The sequence below is a fragment of the Mastigoproctus giganteus genome, chromosome 13 (assembly GCF_048544385.1).
Source record: "Mastigoproctus giganteus isolate SK-2022 chromosome 13, ASM4854438v1, whole genome shotgun sequence".
NCBI lineage: Eukaryota > Metazoa > Arthropoda > Arachnida > Uropygi > Thelyphonidae > Mastigoproctus > Mastigoproctus giganteus.
The window spans coordinates 104998977-105013953 of record NC_143587.1 but is presented as its reverse complement, the minus strand read 5'-3'; the positions used below and the strand labels follow the sequence as shown (position 1 = coordinate 105013953).

Sequence of the window (14977 nt, the reverse complement as noted above, 5' to 3'; positions counted from 1 at the left end):
TTATGAGATTTTTTTTTTTTTAATAAACATATCTGAACTTATACAATTAATACCATTAATCATAACAATTTTAAAAATTTCTCTTTTAGAATTTACTTGAGCCTGCATCACATTTATTTGAATATCCTTGTTGGTGACACACCTTCATGTTTATGGCAGATTTTATTTTTGAATAATCAAAATCCACCAAAAAATTAAATCAGCCATAAAACCAGATTAAATGGATCAAGCTATGTAATACTATTTTCTATCTAACACTATTTCACAAAAATTGTTCAAGTCTAGACAATTGTCATAGTAAAGATAGCAGTTATTGTAGCACAGTTCACTCATTTTGTTGCATAGAAATCTCAAATGTGTCCATTTCTACATAAGTAGTCTGTTCTAAATTCATCATGAACAATTCAATTAATATAAAAAAATCAAATCGACACTTGTGATTTTTGTGCACATCATTTGCAGAGATATGGACACTATTTTGAATCATACTGAAAATACCTGATTTACTACAAGTTACTATTTTCTTCAAAAATTGAGTTATTTTTCCAGTTTTTCTTTAATGAATAGGAATTTCAGAAAAAAAGAATTTCAGTCTTCATTATTTCTATTCATCATTCAAAATACTTAAGTACAGTCTTTGCAGAAACTTTCCTTTTGTTCAAGTTTTCTATATCCTAATTTAACTCTTCAGCTGTTATTCTCACTGTAAAATGTCTATTTGATTAATCCATTTTGACATTTCAACATTTTCACTGTTCCTGCACATGACTGGATAACATGTCTTTCTCTTGTTATTATTTCATTTTCATAATTTTTCACCCAAAATTTGATATAAAATTTTTTTTTATATAATTAACAGTCAGTCATTTTTAAATCTACAAGAAACATTTACTTCTTTTTACTGCAGCTACTAGCAGAAGACTGACCAGCTGATCATGAATATACTGCTGAAAGTGAAAATATGTGGTTATGTGGTTTGCCTCCTCTACTTCCATGAGCAACACACAATTCAGTTTTTACATTATTTTATAGTCATAAAATTTTTACATTATTTTATAGTCACATCTCATACTGAAGTTCTGATTAAGATTTGTTCATAAATTTTTTGTTTCATTCACTCTTGATAGTTAAATCTAAGATTCCATTTGGTGTAGGGCATTGAAGGCGATTATATTCATCCACATCCTTTAGATGACCCTCATGGAGAGCAGACCTTCATAATTGATGACACCGCTGGTAAGTCATTTTTACATATATACAGTGGAACTTCTCTATTACGAATTTCTATTTAACTAAATTTCTCTATATTGCAAAACATTGCACCTTGAAATGAAATTACATGTAAAATTAGTCCTATATAGTGAAGTGTTAGTCTCTCTATAACAAATTTTTAAAAAAATTAGTAAAAACATTTTTGAAGATTTTCAAGCATTTACTGCTAAACTCAAATATACGGCCCCTTTCCTTCGAATTGCGCATTAGCATCTGGAATTAATCATCCTTTTAGTGAATACTTGTGGCCATTGACACCCGTAGGATGATCTTTGTTTCATTTTTGTTAGTTATAAAACCAAATGGGTTCCTTAAAAGTGGTCATAAACTTTACAATAAATAGGGTAGATTTGTAAATTGATGTTGGCTCAGGGGAAAACAAAATTCGCTGCAGTAAACCTTTAGCATGCTGTGGCGGCAATACATAGAATGCTACCATAGTCAAATTTTAGTAACGCCTACTGAGTGACATTCGCTTCTCACCTCAACCGTATCATGTGACCTTCCTGTCAATCATTATGTGATATGTCCGTTCTCATCTAACTGGACTTCCAGTAGATGGTTTTCATGAATTTTTTTTTTTTTTTAATTTCATTCTTTTTAGAACAATTTGTCATCAATCACATACGCTATATGCTCTTGTATTTTTTTTTCTGAAAAGTAACATACAGCATACATTAACCATAAATTTTCTTTTGTGTATATATGAATGAAAGCAGAATAAAAGAAATTCACAAAGTCGTATATTTCTTTAAAGTGATTGATAGGAGAGGTCACGTGATACTGTTGAATTGGCAAGTGAACGTCAATGAGTAGGTGGTACTAACAATTCACTATATGGCCAGTGCAGCGAAGTTTGCGGTGTGTGTGTGTGTATCGGCAAGAGCTGCAATAGAGTAATTTTTACAGTTGTGGAAACAATGTCAAAGAGAAAGTGTTTAAGTATTAATGATAAAGTAAAGATTCTTCATGATATTGACCAGGGTTTTAAGAAAAAAAGATGTTGCGGAGAAATATGGCATACCTGCAAGCAGCTTATCTACGATTTTAAAAAATCGAGAATCAGTTTTAAATGCAATTGAAGGAAGAGCAGACAAGAAGCGAATTAAGTTGTGTATATACGAAGATGTTGATAAAGCTGTTCTAAAATGAGTGCAAATGACACATGAAACGAATATACCAATATCAGGTCCAATAATTAAGCAACAAGCTCTGAAATTTGCGCAGTCCCTTGGACATACAGAATTTAATGCAAGCACTGGGTGGCTAGATAAATTTAAGAAGCGCCACAGAATTGTGGAAAAGGTTATTTGTGGAGAAAGTGTTAATGTAAGCGAAGAAGAAGATTGCAACAGTTGGAGGAACAATATCTTAAAGAAGATTTTGGAAGGATATGAACCTAATGTGGACATGTGTTTTTGTAATGGGCAGCACCTAGAACGTCAGTTCATCTCCGCCTCGTATCTCTGTGAAGAACAGTACCACTGTAGAAGGGCCAGAAATAAGTAGTGTATGTTTGTGTGTATTCTGTGTGTGTGTGTGTGTGTTCTGTTGTTGTGTCTGACCGCTTGGCTAGCCAGAATCATCAGTCACCTGGACAGATGATTCTGGGTACTCGTCCACACCACGGGAAGGTGGGCCAGTCTCAATGGAGCTCGCACTGTCCCAATTCGAGACTCTGACCCACCTGATGTTGGCAAAAGATGGGCCAGATTCCTCTGGGGGCCCACTCCAGAGGAGATAGAGAGAAAAAAAAAAAAGTTCTCTGTGGTGTTAAAAAAAAAAAAAAAAAAAAAAATATATATATATGTATATATATATATAAAAAAATAAAATAATAATAATAATAAAAAAAAATAAAATAAATAAATAAAAAAAAATAATAATAAATAAATAATAATGAATAAAATAATATAAAATAATAATAATAATAAAAAATAATAATAAATAAATAATAATGAATGAAATAATATAAAATAATAATAATAAAAAAAAAAATTTAGGGAATGTTGCTCCCTATTGAGCAGCTCCACCAGACAAAGGAGTAGAATTATTCGTAGCCGTATAACTAATTCTTCTTCTTGTGAAAACATTAGATGCAAACTGCTGAAGCGCAACATAAGAATTCTTGTCTCCCACCAGCAAAGTTTCATGCCCATGAGAGAGTGTAGAAACTGATGAACGGAGAACGTCTCTAAAGTCATTATACAGCGGACATTCAAATAAAATGTGAATTTTATTTGAATGTCCGCAGGCTCCAATTTTAATTTTCCCCGCATTGACAAGCTTCCGTTCTAGAAAGACCAAAACGACATAGTTTTTCGTTAAGAGATCCATGTTCCGTTAAGAGGAAGGATGTATATAAGTCTAAAGAGAACCAAACAGGTTTCTGCTTTACACAAAAGGTCACCTCAGGGAAAAAAGTCCTAGTAACAGATCCAACAGATGACGTATCCCAGCGGGTCTGCCACAGATTTATCATTTCATTCCACAAACGATTACGTTCTTGCTTAATATCTGAATTAATATTCAGAACCAAACCCATAAATTCAGTTGATAGTTGGTTTTTTAGCCTATAACAAAGACCTCTGTAAGCTACTTGAAGGTCTAATGGCAATACACCTGCAAGAACCTGCAGTGCAGAAGTTGAAACAGTTCGACAAGCTCTTAACATACATAATAATATTGTGCGTTGCATAGTAGGCAACTTCAATCGAAATTTATCAGTTCTAAGCCTGTGAAACCATACACCTGCAGCATAAGTAGCCATAGGAAGGAATACGGCGTTATAATATATTCTCATGGTACGTCTAGAAAGTCCCCAGTCTGAACGAGAAATTTTTACAATAGCACCAGTGAATCTTCTGATCTTTGCTGTTACATTATTTAAATGAGAGACAAAATTAAGCTTTGAGTCGATTGTAATCCCAAGTAATTTAGTTTCAGAGACAAATGGAATCCTGTTATTATTAATCTTTACTAAAGGGGGTTGTTGAGGGTTTAAATGTGATCCAAAGATCATCATTTTAGTCTTAGACGAACTTATTGTCAATTTATTATCCACTGTCCATTGGAATAAATTTTGTAAGACATCATTGGCATTACTTTCGATAGCAGATCTAGATGAACCATGAATTAAGATAGTAAGATCGTCGGCATAAGCGATGATTTTGGTACTACTGAAACTACGGGAAATCCAATCCTGTAATACCATATTCCATATAAGAGGCCCTAGGATAGACCCCTGGGGACACCCTCGTGAAACTTCTCTAGACACCTCCTGAAATTTAGATTTCACTAAAATGTGATGATTACTGAAATAGCTTATGAGCAGGTGGTATAGTTGCTGAGAGCATCCAGCTGATCGTAACCGTTCGAGACCCCTCTGCCACCATAGAGAGTCAAAAGCGCCCTCGAAATCAACAAAGGTAGCTAACGTGTACTTTGATGTTGAACTCTCAATGCTGCCAGCAAATTCAACAAGTGCATCTTCACAGGACTTTGTGAAGTCCTGTGAAGTTGTGTATATACGAAGATGTTGATAAAGCTGTTCTAAAATGAGTGCAAATGACACATGAAAAGAATATACCAATATCAGGTCCAATAATTAAGCAACAAGCTCTGAAATTGGCGCAGTCCCTTGGACATACAGAATTTAATGCAAGCACGGAGTGGCTAGATAAATTTAAGAAGCGCCACAGAATCGTGGAAAAGGTTATTTGTGGAGAAAGAGTTAATGTAAGCAAAGAAGATCGCAACAGTTGGAGGAACAATATCTTAAAGAATATTTTGGAAGGATATGAACCTAATGATGTTTTTAATGCTGACGAAATGGGTTTATTCTTTAAATGTTTACCAAATAGAACACTTGCTTTTAAGGATGATAAATGTTTTGGCGGAAAACAAAGCAAAGAAAGAATCACTGTGCTAGTTGGAGCAAATATGACAGGAAGTGAAAAATTAAGACTTTTAGTCATCAAAAAATCAAAAAACCCAAGATACCCAGAGGCACAAAATCTTTGGAAGTTGACTACACCTTTAATAAAAAAGCATGGATGACAAGTGATATCTTTGAAGACTGGATATTAAAACTAGACAAGCGTATAATGAAAGAAAAAAGGAAAATCTTGTTGGTGACTGACAACTGTCCAGCACATCCTGCCAGTGTTTCTGCCAAATTTGAAAGTGTGAAGTTGTTGTTTATACCACCAAACATGACATCAAAACTCCAGCCAATGGACCAAGGCATTATTAAAAATTTTAAATTTCATTATTGAAAGAGAATAATAATGAAGATTGTCAGTGCGTTATCAGAAAATAGAAACTTGGAGGTTACAATTAACCTTAGAGATTGCATCTCTGAACTGGCAAAAGTTTGGACAAACGATGTCACTGAATACACTATTCAAAATTGTTTTTCGAAAGTGGGATTTGCATTGAATATAGAAGTTGAACAAGAACTGGACGAACAAGATGAATTGCCCCTTTCACAACTGAAAAACTTTTGGACATTATTAGAATTGTCCGGAAACATCGAAAATGAAATAACACTAGATAGTTATGTTTATGTAGATCAAGATCTGACTACAACAGAACATCCAAATGAAGATGAAATACTGCTGAACAGTGTTAGACGTGACCATGATCACAAAGAAATTAACAATAATGCTGAAGACGCATCAGAACAACCTGTAGAAAAGCCGACTTGCGAAAAAATGATTCACGCTTTTAAAACGGTTCGTAGGGTCTACAGTTTTGTGAAAATGTTCCTGATAATGTTTTTAATGCTCTAAACAAATGAGGTTTTCTTTGAGAATCAGACATTTTTTAATTTGTGCAAACGAAAATTACAGATTTTTTTTAAATTTGTGATACTTACTGGCAAAAATTGTGTAAACATAATTTAAATAATTGTTTTTGAAATAAAATACATTAAAAATAAATGTAGCTTAATTTTCATTTTCTAATTAAATAACAATTTCTAATAAAAAAGATATTCTCTGTATAACGAAATTTCTCTATAACAAATTTTTTCGCTGGATTTATATAATTCGTTATAGGGAAGTTCGACTGTATATGTATATATGTATAATGTATTAATAAGAGGTTGTAGAGAATAATTACAACGAATTTATTTATTTAGATGGTTTATGGGACACTGCTATAAGTAACAGGGATACTGCTACCTATTGCAGAATCAACCCAACGACCATAATGGAATATAGGTTGGTAGAAAGTGAGGAAGAGAATGGGAACTAGCATCCCCGAAGGGGAGGGGTATAGTTTTATATATACATTTTAATTTAATTTAATTAATTTTATTTTATTTTTATTTTTAACATAACTGACTTAAACACATGAAGTGTACTCCCAGAACTATGTTCAGGGTCCTACTATAGGAGTGGGAAATGCAACCCCATACTGCCCAATCCCACCTATTTTCCCTCTTCTTCTGAACTTTTTTCACTGTCTTTACTATCCTTCCATGTCCACTTTCTGTTCACCCTTTTCAAGAAAAGGGTGAACAGTAAGTGGACATGGAAGAGTCCAAATGGATTAACAACTAATGAAATCAACTTCATCCTCACTAATAGAAGATATATTGTGAATGATGGTACCGTCCTGAATAAGGTAAATGTTGGAAGTGATCACAGAATGCTAAGATGTACACTTGATATAGATGTAGGAAAGGAAAGGAAAAAACTGACTCGAGTAAATAATACAAAGGTCTCTGAGATAACAGAAGAGGAGAAAAAGCAGTATGTACTGAAACTTAAGAACAAGTTTGAGCTTCTGCAGACTGCTCAGGATCATGATATCGACGAGGAATATTATAACTTTCTGGAAGTGATAAAGCCCAAGAAACCTATAGGGAAAAAGAAATCCAAAGAAGAAAAAATTAGTCAAGAAACACTTGTCATGATGAATCGAAGATGACAAATGAAGAGCAAGAAAAACACTGACAGGAAGAAAATTGAGTATACTGAGTTATGCAAAGCCATTGGAAAGAGACTCAGAGAGGACATAAGAAGATTTAACACAAGAAAAGTAGAAAAAGGATTTAAATGAGCAGTAATACAGAAAGACAAATGATACTGAAACTAAAGAATAGCGATGGTGTACTTATAAACATCAGAGAAGGCATAATTCAAATAGCAGAAGACTACTATAGAGAATTATATAAGGAGCAGGGGAATGATGTCAGCAGTGGGGAAGATGGATTGCAAAGTAGCAACACATACGACATACCCGATATTCTTCCTGATGAGGTAGAACATGCATTGAAGAAAATGAAGAATCAGAAAGCCCCGGGGGAAGATGAAGTTACTGTAGAGTTGTTAAAATTGGGAGGAAGAGACATAACACAAAAACTGGCAAGGCTCTTCACAAAGTGCATTAAAAAAGGTGTGACGCCTAAGCAGTGGAATAATGCAATCATAGTTTTGCTGCATAAGAAAGGAGATAAATCAGAAATTGGAAATTATAGACCAATTAGCTTGTTATCCCACATCTACAAGTTGTTCACAAGGGTCATTACTAACAGATTAGAAAGAATACTTGATGAGAATCAACCGAAAGAGCAAGCTGGCTTTAGGACAGGATTCTCAACTATGGATCACCTTCACGTAAGATCACAGCTAATGGAGAAAGCAAATGAATATAAAACACCATTATGCCTGGCATTTGTGGATTATGAAAAGGCATTTGACTCCATACAGCATAAGGCAATGTTTCGGGCACTGGAAAGACAAGGCATAGATACCCCATATATTATGATTTTGAAGAAAATATATGAGAGTGCTACCTCCTTTATTAGACTAGACAAAGACAGTAGGAAATTTAAAATTGAGAAAGGAGTTCGACAAGGAGACACAATGTCTCCGAAGCTGTTTACTGCTGCCCTTGAGGAAGCTTTCAGAAGATTAGACTGGTCGCAGAAAGGAGTCAATGTGAATGGAGAGTACCAAACCATTTACGATTTGCAGATTACATTGTGGTCATAAGCCACGATCCCAAAGAATTAGAGGAAAATCGTAATCAGCTATGCACAGTTAGTAAGGATTTTGGACTGAAGATGAATATGGCTAAAACAAAAGTAATGATGAACAAGTATGCCACAGAAAGGGAAATAATGATTGAAGGAGCAGTAATTGAAAAGGTGGAGTCATATACTTATCTAGGACAAGTTATTAGCTGTAATAATGATAAATGCCTGGAAGTCAAGAGAAGAATAAATTTTGGATGGATAGCATTCAGGAAATATAGTCACATACTGAAGAGCAATATCCCAGTTTGTCTGAAACGTAAAATAATGAACCAATGTATACTCCCCACCATGACTTATGGAAGTGAAACTTGGGCACTCACCAAAAGAATGGAAGAGAAGCTGAGAACTACACAGTGAAGAATGGAACAAATTATATTGGGAATCAGACTGTTAGATAAGAGAAACACATGGATTAGGCAGCAAACTCAAGTAAAGGACATTCTTATCAAAACTAAAGAACTAAAATGGTTTTGGCAGGACACATAGCTCAAAGACATGATGATAGGTGGATTAAGAAAATAACAGAATGGTACCCAAGAGGAGCTAGAAGAAAACTTGGAAGACAAAGGCGGAGATGGCTAGATGAAATTCATGAGTTTGTGGGTAGTAAATGGATGGCCGGTGCTCAAAACAGAAGGAACTGGAAAGTTGCTGGAGAGGCTTTCATCCTGCGGTGGATTGAAAATGGCTGATGATGATGATGACGACTACCCTACATTTTTATTTCTTGTCAGTCATTAGTTTACCGAACGGAATATCGAGATGCTATTTTTCTACTATACTTTACTTTCCTACACAAAGTTTAGCAACTATTTACCACTACTTTTAAAGCTTATCATTTCTCTTCGGATGTACTATTTCATTTGCTTAATGCTGATATACCCTTGTAATTTTAATTTTTATTTTTGTATGACTTACTGTCTCCTTTTTCCAACACATGGGGTCATTGAAACAAACTGTAAATATTTTGAACTGGCTACGAGTAATCTTTTGGCTTCACACCTCTGCAGCGCTGAGCATCTCTCTCTCTCTCTCTCCACTGTCCATATACCGACTCGACTCCTGTTTGGTATTCCAGTAAGTTATTTTCTTTTTCTGTTTCTCTTCTCTGCCTCTGTTGGGACAGCTATGAAATATACATATGCTTTACTCATGCCTACCACTACTATTTCCGCTTTCAATTAATTCAAACAGAAACAGAGACACGGCTTATTGCGGTGGCTCTTATGATTTTTGCTGCTGACCCCATTGACGAAGTAGTTAGTCCTAGGACCCACGGCTTTAGGTACTATCATTTATTTTTATGTTAAATTTTAATTTCATTTTATTTCAGGTAATCTGTTTTTACCATGCATTTGTTCTCAATTTTTCCATGGTAATTACACCTGACAGTTCAGCATCTCCACGTAATAATACACTGATAATAATATATTTGTCTATATTTCATTATGGTTGCCAGTTTTTTCTGCTATAACTAGTAGTACCCCAGATCCATAACCCAGTTTAATATTTTTATTTTTAATACATTTTATTATTTGCTAACACTTTCAGTAATTTCATTATATCTTATTTTTATCAATATTATGTATCTTTATATATATATATATATGTGTGTGTGTGTGTGTGTGTGTGTGTGTGTGTGTGTGTGTGTGTGTGTGTGTGTGTGTGTGTGTGTGTGTGTGTGTGTGTGTATTGTAATAAATATGATTAATAAAAATAAAGATGGCAGTGCAAGTCACACGGAAAGCCAAAGGCCAAAAAGGAAGAACATAGCCGAAATATGAGAAAATGTAGGTTTAATTAAAAGGTAGTAATCTGTAAAATAAAATACATCAGAATCTCAAATGAAGGTAATGGCGGGCAAATTTGGCTATAATTCAAATTGGGGAAGTACAGCAAATATGCAATTAAATATACAATTAAATCTGATGTCAGCCAAAGTAAACATTGATACATGAACAGGTATTTCTTCAGGAGACTACACCTGACCATTCATCAAAGGACTGCATTTCCATACTTGCCCATAGCTGTGTAAGATAAAAATTTATGAATACAAATGTGATCAAAAAGGAAAAGCTATATACTTCTCACAAAGTATGGACAAGGTAGTCACAATGCAGTGTTTATAATGAAAGTAAAATTAAAACTAGGTGTAAAATTATTAAGTACAAATGAAGGCTGAAAGATTAATAATTACTAAAAAGCGTAAAAAATCTATACCTGAAACTGAAGCAGTAACAAATAGGAATAGTTCTATATATTAATATTTTATAGTAATAAAACTAATGTGAAAGAGAGCTAAGAAAAATTTATAACCAGTGACCTCTATAATCAATTTTGAAATGTGAGTGTATAGAGATATAAAAAAGAACAAAATATTCCAAAAATGAAGACAGTGTTTTAAGATTATAAATAATATTTAGAATGAATCTATACTAAATTTTAGACAGAAAAATATGAAGAAATGTGGTAGAATGTGCAACAGACAGGAAATATGATAAAGAAATAAAACAGAAGTGGCTGTAATTTAAAGAATAGCATGGTGCAAAGGAGCAGATAGCTAAAACTTAAAACCGGGAGAAATAGTGGAAAGATAAAAATAGATTGAATATGACATATGCACCAAAGCATGCAAAGCAGCAACAGAGGAAACAGTTGTATATATAATAATCTGTCTTTTCCTGTCTTTAGATTTTCTTGTTTGTTACACCTTTTGCCATTTGCTTGCTTCAATTTTTTATTATGTCCTTTTTCTTGTGGCTTTCTGTGTAACTTGCACTGCCATCTTTATATTTACTGGTTTATTATTATATATACATTTGCTTCCTATGCTGCTGCTTTGCGCACTTTGGTGCATTTGTCATATTCAGTCTATTTTTATCTTTCCACTATTTCTCCTGGTTTTAACTCACTGTTATATTTTATATCAATTTAAGTTTTAGCTTTCTGCTGCTATAATGCGTTTAGGGCTAATGCCTCAGGCTGCGAGAAAGTCTAGACTATGTATAAGTTAAGTGCAAATGCATCAATAATACACAACCAATTCTAAATTAGCAAAATATTTGCAAAGGCGGCGTCGTTTTTAAATTATATCTCATATTATGAATACCTTCACGAGTTGCCATGATATTGCACTACTTCGAATAAGTAACTCTTCACCTAAAGGAGAAGACTAATGTTACTTATTCTCAGTAGATACCACCACCCAGACGGCACCTTTTCAGGTGCCGTCTGGGTGGTGGCTATTTGGCCCTTCTTCAGTGGGGGGGTGGGTAGGTGATGCAAGTGATGCAATGATGGCGACCCAAATGAGGCAATGATGGCAAAACAGTTATGAAGTATAACTCCACAATATGAGAGATGCCTGGGTGGTATCCACTGAGAATAAGTAACATTAGTCTTCTCCTTTAGGTGAAGCGTTACTTATTCGAAGTAGTAATATCATGGCAACTTGTGAAGGTATTCACAATATGAGATATAATTTAAAACGATGCTGCCTTTGCAAATATTTTGCTAATTTAGAATTGGCTGTGTATTAATGATGCATTTGCACTTAACTTATACTTAGTCTAGACTTTCTCGCAGCCTAAGGGATTAGCCCTAAACGCGTTATAGTCTTAATACATCATACACTATCAGGCATCTCTCATATTGTGGATTTATACTTCATAACTGTTTTGCCATCATTGCATCACTTGGGTACCTACCCACCCACCGAAGAAGAGCCAAATAGCCCTGAAATAGTGCCATCTGGATGGTGGTATTCACTGAGAATAAGTAACATTAGTTTTCTCCTTTAGGTGAAGCATAACTTATTCAAAGTAGTGCAATATCATGGCAACTCATGAAGGCATTCACAATATGAGATATAATTTAAAACAATGCCACCTTTTGCAAATATTTTGCTAATTTAGAATTGGTTGTGTATTAATGATGCATTTGCACTTAACTTATACATAGTCTATCTGCTGCTTTGCACCATGCTGTTCTTTAAATTACAGCCACTTATGTTTTATTTCTTTCCCATATTTCCTGTCTGTTGTGCATCCTGCCCCATTTCTTCATACTTGTCTGTCTAAAATTTAGTATAGATTCATTCAAAATATTATTTATAATCTTAAAAATACTGTCTTCATTTTTGGAATATTTGTTCCTTTTTATATCTCTATACACTCACATTTCAAAATTGATTATAGAGGTCACTGGTTATCAGTTTTTCATAGCTCTCTTTCACATTAGTTTTATTACTACAAAATATGAATATTTAGAGTTGTCCCTATTTGTTACTGCTTTGGTTGCAGCTATCATATTGACCACATGTATTTTCCCGTCGTCACTTTCAGGTATAGAGTTGTTACACTTTTTAGTGACGGCGCCTCCGTAGCCAGGTGGGAAGGAGCAACAGTGCGTAGCACATGCTTCTTGATTAGACCGGGGTTCGAGCCCGTCACCACCAAATACGGAGGATGCGGAAAGGTCAGGGAATGACCACCGCATATCCCCGGAGCAACATGGCCTTAGTTGCTAATGCTCCTAAAAACCAAATAACAACACTTTTTAGTAATTATTAATCTTTCAGCCTTCATTTGTACTTAATAATTTTACACCTAGTTTTAATTTTACTTTTATTATAAACACTGCATTAGGGGGACTACCTTGTCCATACTTTACGAGGAGTATATAGCTTTTCCTTTTCGATCACATTTGTATTCATAAATTTTCTCTTACACAGTTATGGACAAGTATGGAAACGCAGTCCTTTGGTGCATGGTCAGGTGTAGTCCCCCGAGGAAATACCTGATCATGTATCAATGATTACTTTGGCTGACATCAGATTTAATTGCATATTTGCTGTACTTCCGTGATTTGAATTATAGCCAAATTTGCCTGCCCTTATCTGATGCAAACTGCCGTTACCTTCATTTGACATTCTGATGTATTTTATTTTACAGGTTACTACCTTCTAATTTAACCTACTTTTTCTCATATTTTGGCTATCTTCTTTCTTTTGGCCTTTGACTTTCTGTGTGACTTGCACTGCCATCTTTATTTTTATCTGTCATTTATTACAATATACATACATATTCATATGCATCCATTGCTGCTGCTTTGCACGCTTTGGTGACTTTGCCATATCCAGTTTATTTTTGACTTCCCACTATTTCTTCTGATTTTAACTCTTTGGTATTATATTTTATATATATATATATATATATAAAAATTAAATTTATAATAACTATAAACAAAGCAGCCAACAATTATAGCATTATATGTAAAAAATTCTATAATTCCACTTTATTAAATTAACTCAATAATAGCACTACTTACAAAATTGTAACATCTAATACTAACACCATCGTTAAGAAATTACTGGCCATGCAGAAAAGGTTAAAATTAAATAATCCAAACACCAAATTTCCTTATGTACATTGGATACCAAAGTTCCACAAATTCCCGTTACGATTCAGATTTCTCACATGTAGGAACAGCTATGCCAAGCTCCCACATAAAAAACTGGAAGCTCTACTGAACATAATATTAAGTAATATAGGTTTTTCCAGAATTATTCTAAATAACATCCCAATTTTAGAATGTTTAAATAACAACTTCAATACTATAGAACGTACAAGTACATTCAATTTTAAAAACTTATTTACTAGTATTTCCTATAACAACTTAAAATCTGTATTTAGTAATTATTATAAGGAGTACCAAAACATTACCATGCCAACAGGATTATTGGGACTGTATAATTAACTTATGTTTATTTAATAGCTACATATTAAATGGCGACAGTATATATAAGCAACGTACAGGGATAGTAATGGGGACCTGCAGCTCTTGCTTAGTTGCTAACCTTTATTTGCATCATTTTGAAAGAAATTTAAATAAAAGTTAATATTCTTTTTTTTTTTTTTTTTTTTTTTATGAAAACCCCAAACAATGAGAGGTATTAGAACCTATAGTACTTAATACCATGCTTCGGTTGGAGGTTGAGAAGACGAAAGAAGATATTTGTTGACATTATATTAGACTTGAACTTCTGTAGACTGTAATTTTCAGGAAATACGTATGAAGGAAGGTTGTTCCAGAAAATGGCAGTTGAATGAATAAACGAGTAAGATGAAAAGCTGGTACTGTGAGTTCGAAGTTGGACAGTAAATGGACGTTGGTTGGTGGCGGCTTGTGTTCGGACTGTTTTGAAAGAGAGAGAGAGTCAATTATAGAAGCCAATTCAGAAGAACAGTGCCCATGGAAGTATCTGTAGAAAAGGCATGCAGCAGAAACAGTACGTCTATGAGACAGCGAGTGGAGAGACTCTGTTAGAGATGAGTCATTAATTAACCAAACTGCCCTCTTCTGAATGGAATCTAGAACCCTCAGAGAGATTTTGAGGCACTACCCCAGATGTGGGAACAATATTCAACGACAGGGTGGATTTGCGATTTGTACAGAGTGCACAACTGTTTGGAAGAAAAGTAACGCCAGGAGCGAAAGAGAAAACCAAGTTTTTTAGATCCAGAGGAAGCGATATTTGTAATGTGCTTGTGCCAAGAGAGATTAGAACTCAGGGTAATCTCCAAAAGAGATATATCATCTTGCCTAGAAATCGGAGTGTCACCAAAGATAAGCATAGGAGCAGAAGAATACTTTTTG

The 14977-nt window shown here is 34.2% G+C and overlaps 1 protein-coding gene across 1 annotated transcript in view; it reads left to right on the top strand.

Annotated features, from left to right (window-relative positions):
* Positions 1-14977, top strand: part of LOC150076327 (gamma-tubulin complex component 2-like) — a 194253-nt gene that overhangs the window by 167544 nt on the left and 11732 nt on the right. Inside the window, exon 10 of the mRNA XM_090387323.1 lies at positions 1155-1236. Coding sequence (XP_090243449.1) covers positions 1155-1236 — 82 coding nt within the window. The remainder of the gene's footprint in view (positions 1-1154; positions 1237-14977) is intronic.